The sequence below is a fragment of the Solanum dulcamara genome, chromosome 8, assembly GCF_947179165.1.
Source record: "Solanum dulcamara chromosome 8, daSolDulc1.2, whole genome shotgun sequence".
NCBI lineage: Eukaryota > Viridiplantae > Streptophyta > Magnoliopsida > Solanales > Solanaceae > Solanum > Solanum dulcamara.
In genome coordinates, this window is record NC_077244.1 from 3,469,382 (window position 1) to 3,476,122 (window position 6,741).

General features: G+C 35.6%; 1 protein-coding gene across 1 annotated transcript; it reads right to left on the bottom strand.

Moving 5' to 3' along the window:
• Positions 1-287: 287 nt before the first annotated feature.
• Positions 288-6,294, bottom strand: LOC129900970 (LRR repeats and ubiquitin-like domain-containing protein At2g30105). Its single transcript, XM_055976074.1, is given in 10 exon segments — positions 288-634; positions 712-831; positions 1,600-1,665; positions 1,822-1,870; positions 2,073-2,210; positions 3,305-3,405; positions 3,501-3,611; positions 4,887-5,048; positions 5,794-5,888; positions 5,980-6,294. Coding segments are annotated over 10 exon segments (1,131 nt in total). The 5' UTR covers positions 6,158-6,294; the 3' UTR covers positions 288-523.
• Positions 6,295-6,741: the final 447 nt, after the last annotated feature.

Here is a 6,741-nt window from a genome sequence, read left to right on the forward strand (position 1 = left end):
AATTCGAACTGTGCCACAAAAATTAAATTGAATCGGAAGGCAAGGGCGGATGTAACTCTTTGGTAGCGACTTCAGCTGAACCCCGTACTTTTGGCGCGATGTATAATTTGTGTAAAAAAACATAATATATAATAGTTATAAACTCATAACTCTAAAGATATAACAGGTTCAAGGATAAAAAAAAAACTCTAAATGTTGTACCCGCAAAATAAAAATGGAGGGAGTACGTAACTTTCAACTGGCAAGTCAAATAATTCAATTCTTTAGGGGCTCAACAATTTGTAATATGCATCTTAAGGGAACTTTCATTCAACAATGCATGTAACAGTTTTATGTCACAAAGCATCAGGACAATGGTAAATCTGTAGGGAGTGTACACAGGAGCAGTATGCTCATTATAATTTCTTGATGTATCTTAACAGGTACTAAAAGATTCTTCTGTAAAGTTTGCTAGGGATCACAATGCAAATGTATGTCAGGGTGTATATAAAACCGCATTACCGAGCAATTTGTATCTGGCCTATCAGCTTTTATCAGCTCCTTCATCAAATTTGCCAGAGCTGCTCACTCTGAAGTCCAGTTGCTTCTGATGCTTCGAGCGTCTTTTCTCATCAAAATTCTCCCATCCTTCAATCTGTGGTCGTTTGAAAATTGTAAGAGGCAAAACTAAATAGGGTATGTTACTGTTTATAGTAGTAAATAATTGACGACCTGGCTGATAACATCTATAGTTATATCAGTTCCATGGAGATCTAGTGTAGAGAGTTCGCAGCATTGTTTAAAAATGCTGCTAGGAAGGGATCTGAGCCCGTTGTTTCTGAGATAAAGTGCCTGCACCAGTAATCAGAACATGAACCATGCAAATAATTAGGGCAAAAGCATGCTGTCAGGTAAAAGAGGCCATCACATGATGTTAGATGTCTCAGAAAACATTGTTAACTAGAGAAACTTGTGTCATGTCTTGCAAAGAGAACAACTCTTTTCCCCTTTTGATAAGTGAGAGATCCCTGGGAGATTGTTGGCACACAGTTCGTAACTATGTGATAATGGGCCTACCATCTATCCTTCTCCACTTAAATACTAGGCTTTTGTCTGTGGCAGCATTCAAGCTAGTGACATGCCCCTATAATGTGTGGTATAAACTTACTAGCGCCAAGTGCTACAGCCAAACTAATGAATGTAAAATGTCTCTCTCATATGCACATTTTTCACTTACCCATGATTAAGTTTTACCTATCACGTGCTGTGCTTTTAGCCAAACAAATGGTGTTGGTCCAGCAGATTATGGCACTAAATCCCCTAGTTTGGTTTAAAATGTCATAGCTGAATGTTCAAGAGCCGATACATACATGTCCATCCAGGCTATGCTCTGTCTTAGACAACTATGTTACATTGTTTACCAATGTCTAACAACCAGTACTTGAGCATATCTAGCTAATTTCACTAGATGTTTGCAAATTCTTTTCTGTACGGTAATTATATAAGAACAAGAATTTTCTATATTGTATAAAAAAAAGCTGTAAACTGAAGTGGTATCTTTGAAGAAGGACTTCAAAAGGGAAAAACGAAAAATGCAAATGCATATAGATGAAGACAGACCTTTAAGACCTTTAGTTTGCTAATTGTTTCTGGCAGCTATACCAAAAGATTAGATGAAAGATCAACCTACACCATATAGAATCATGTTATCTGTATATAGGCAATAAAATCACAGGAAACAATAAATGCTGGAACTTGTTTCTTCCTACATTTTGGATTTCATGATTCCAGTTAATGAAAGAGAAGAAGACAAGTGGGTAAAGGAAAATAGCCCCTGTTTACCTCAATAAGAGAAGCACAACCCCCTATACTTTCCGGAATAGAGTGAATCCTGCAATTGAAAGATTAAGCTTATGAACCTAACTTAGGTCCTTGTCACTTCAAAGAAAAATAAAAGATAAAAAAGAAAATCAACAGACTCCAAAACATCAACGTCCTCCAGAAAAGGAGGACTGGGAACAATAACGTAACACTAAATATCATGATAGACGTACATTGAAATATCTTTTTTTTGTTTCAGTGCTTCAAATTACCTGTTGTTGTTAACTTTCAGGACCTCAAGGCTGGTCAGCAGACCTATCTCAGATGGGAGACCTGTTAACTCGTTATGTGCAATATGAAGTTGTCTCAGACTGGTCAAAGTGCCGACCTCAGGAGGCAGTGTTGCTATGCTGCATACCAAGAAGACGACTACTTGATACAACCATACAACAAACCATTATACGAAATAATGGCATGTGATAAATGATTGAGGTTGGTAAACAGAGTAAGCCGTATCAGAAAATAAAATTGTAACACAAAACAACATCTGAATGTCACTGACCGAAAATTTTAATACCGACGATAGACGGCTTTTATTCAGTTTTCATGCATGTTTGAGAGGGCCAATCAATAAAAAATGTTTGTTTTATTATTATATTTTCCTTGGTACAATTTACAATCCACCAAGCACGACAAGCATGAAGAATTGGTCTCTCGCTTCTGCTAAAAGCAGTATTTGGACTTGTATCCATATCCATCGTCTAACTGTCTTATCTGATAATCTCACACATTGGAATGGTTTTTATACTTCAGCAAAGGGGGTGTCTGATAACCAATTCAGCACTTAAAAGTTAAAACTGAATACTTTAAAAGCCGTTTTAAAGCTTTATAATATTTTAGTGGAAACAAATTGAGTTAACATAGAAATTGACAATATCAAATTACTGGTTAGAATAGACTATAGATTGATATGTAAAAGCAAACCAATTCAAACATTTGACAGACCATGACAATTGACAATTTTTCAAATATGTTTTCACAAGTATTCGACTATTCTGAAAGTAACTTGTTACAAACAAATACCCATAAAAAGGCAACGAAAACAAGTATATTAGACAGAAAAAAACTGTGAGCGGATTTTAAAATTTAGTTTCAAACTGCATGTAGAAGGAAAACTTGGAATGATTAACATTCCAATTATGCAACGTAACATTTGAGTACTCCAAATTAAACAACTTATATTACTCATTGATATACTTCAGTTTTCATACTTTAATTTTATCAAAACAATACCGTAAATGAGAACTATGACATTGCAATTACTGTCCCTCATACTCGAATGTACATACATGTTTGATATAACCATCATTTGATGGTGCAGAAAAGAATACATGTGAACTTCAATTATATAGAGATGACGCAACATATTGGCGAATCTCATTCAGCTTGGAGAGTAGTATGCTGATGAAAGGAATATATGATACGTCGAATAAGTGGGACTTACTGGTTTTGGTTCAGTGAAATAACCACAAGACTCTTTAGAGAAGCTAGCTCTTCCCAGCTTAAGGAATTATCCATAATTTCATTCCCATTGAGGATCAATTTCTAGGAAGCAGAAACAATACCAAAATAAATTTCTGCCTCAAACAAGTGAATAAACCGCAATTTCAAAGATATGTAAAGGAGTCAGCTCTACTGACCTGAAGAGAACTCAAGCTATTAATCGTGGCTGGAAGATGCTTTATTGCGTTGTGGCTGAGATCAAGGACTCTAGCAGAAGGTCCGCAGGTCAACACTTCATCAGGCAGGGCCTATCAAGTTCCAATATGTAATGAAAGCAATATCTTCAAGAGGAAGAAAAAGCAAAAAAATCGGCTGGCAACGTAGTTTAAGGACATAGATAAATAACTCTTGGGCGATAGAAGGAATCAAACTTGGTTCTACTACTTGGCTAAGATAAATTTACCATTTGACCATAGTTATTCTCATTCTGGATCCACAATATGTATATGCATAAATGATACATAGAGGGATTTTTTATGTTTTTTGAAATTGGTACTATTAATGATACATAGAGGGATTTTATCTGATTAATGTGGGCTAAATAAGCTCTCGGACTAACCCAACATTTATTCAATAATTTTTTTTGATAAAGAACAATTATTCAATAATTTTGAACTGCACGGTAGTATTTTTTTTCTTTTTTATTTTCTCTACATGACTGCATCTTTTTCCCACAATATTCTCTACCCACTTGTGGGATTTCACTGGGTATGTTGTTGTTGTAGTAGTCTTGCAAATGAGGAAACTTTGGGTGGTCATTTTGGTTTTGGTGATGCAATAAATAAGCTCAAAAGATGAACAAAAAGGAGATACAACATTTTTGTCACTAACTATTAGGAAAGTCATGGCACTTAGTCCTCCAATTTCCCAAAAATGAACAATATTCAACCCATCTATCAGCCAAAGTTTTCAATTGGAATAAAATATGTCATGGGGGGATTTTGCTTTATTCCTACTATATTGATTCTATATGACGATATTCCTCCTCTCTTTTGGCAGTTCTATTCATAGTGGAGGGAGAACAGAATTTTGTTTTTTGTTTAGACTGCACAACTGGTGGATTCACACCTAAGATCTTTCTAAAGATACTGGGGATCTACTCCGATGGCCATGTTCTATTTGGAGTAATACTGCAAACTTAGTCTTCATACAGATGGATGAGTTGTTAACAGTTTCATTACTGATACTGATATTATAGCCAGATTGAAGAATAATCAAATGTTCAAATCCCTCTGACCATTTTATAAATTAATGGATTCTTTTCGTTAAAGGTTTTGCCCATATTGGTATACGGAAGAGAAGGGAATAGCTTAGCTATCTCACCTACTCGAGCCAGAAAATGCATTAGATATAAAATTAGATAAATGAATAGGAAGGAAAAAGAAAAAGAGAAAACAATTCTATTTTTAGGTTAACTCTAATATGCATATGATTGGATCAACGTGAGTTCCGGTTCAACCATTGTATCTCTTGTCCCATGACAATTAAGATCTTTCACGATAAGAACAAGTTTGAAATCATACCTTGAGATTGCATTCTGATAATGCAACAACCCCAGTGGCCTTCCACCGTTCAAGTTGGCTCTTCACAACAGGAACTTGAGGAACGTCCCTTTTAGGTCTCATAGCTTCAGGCATCCTCCTTGCTGTGGGCAAGTTGGAAGCTTCCTTTCTTATTGGTCCATCCTATCCAATTTAACAAATAAGTAGATAACTCAAGACATCAAAAGCTTTAAGTATTAATCAATTCACCTATAGAAAGCAGAAGTTCAGCATCTAACTAGGGTAAATTAAGTGGAATTTCTGGTTTTTCAATTTTTATAAGAATTCCGAAGACACAAGTACAGGTCAATCAATTACACCTCAATCCAAATTAGTTGTAGTCTCCTATATCTAAATATACATTCTACTCCGCGTAGAATGTATCCAAAGACTCCGTTATTTATAATGTTTTGATTATCACACTATTTTGATGTTGTTATTGTTTCTTGTAGTCTTTGCACTGATTTTTCTTATTAGAGGGTATGCTTTCTTCATTGTTTTCTTCTTTCTTTACTTGGTTTCGATGCACTTGAGTCAATGATCTTACGGAAACAGCTTTTCTACCTCCATGAGGTAGTGGTAAGGTCTGCGTACACTCTATCCTCCCATACCACACTTAGTGAAATTTCAATGGGTATGTTGTTGTACTCCACGTGGACCCAATTCATTCTACTAATCAATACGTTGTCCTTTAAGACAAATGAGAGGCTTATCAATACTAGAGGTTCTCTCCATTTTCTAATTATGTACAAATCCGTAAACAAACTAAGTATAGCAACACATCTAAGTTCTAATCCCAAATAGTTGGTAGCCCAGAAAAAACGTATGGGAAATTCTTCTAGAAGTTATGCTGAATAGAGCATAATGTATAGGAAAATCAAGAAATTACCCCTTGGTGTAAGCCCTGGGAAGCCATAAGCATGATCTTGCCACCATTTCCAACCTCCGATGACTTCAATGTCATTTCATCCACCAAAACTTTCCCTATTCATGAAATAAAAAACACAAATTATGTCAACTATCAAATTCACAGATATTCAGTTCTTTAGAGCTCCATATTGAAAGAAAAAAATACCTTTGAAGATGAGTTTTTGGCCGCGAGAGAGGACATTTGTGAGTGGTTGAAGGAGAGACTTGAGGTGTTTGACGGTGGACTCGTCGGAGATTTCTACCGGTATCGATCGGCCGCTGAACTTAACATTCACTGTGATTGTACTCCAGTTATCGGCGTCGCTTTTTCCCTCTTTCTCCATTTCTCTTTACTCGCCGCCGATCTCTGTATTCAAACAAAGATATATTCCTGTTGACGAAATTTTCCTCAAACTCTTGAACAAGAAATTTCATGTATCAGTAAAATGTGTATCCATTTGTTCAATTTACATAAATTTAAAAATATATTAAATCAAGTTAAAAGCATGTGTTATGTATTATACCTTAATTATAATAAGGGCCTTATAATAAAGGTGGAACACATAAATAAGTCCTTGAATTTGGTTGGTTTTTAGTGTCGGACACCTTAACTATATTGCCTTCCTCTTGACCCCCTGAACCATACATAATTTGTAGCTTTTAAACATTTATTGCTGACATTGCATAAAACGTTTTATCACGTTTGAATAGCGCATGAAAAGTATTTAAAGGGGTTGATGCGAAATTCATTTTGGGATGTAACGGTGTTCCTTTTTACCTGCTCTTCAAATGTGATAGCACATTTAATGGATTCCACATCAGTCTCTTACATCTCAAAATGGACTCCACATCAGCCCCTTACATCTCAAAATGGATTTCACATCAGCCCCTTTAAATTTTTTTCACGCGCTCTTCAAATGTGATAAAA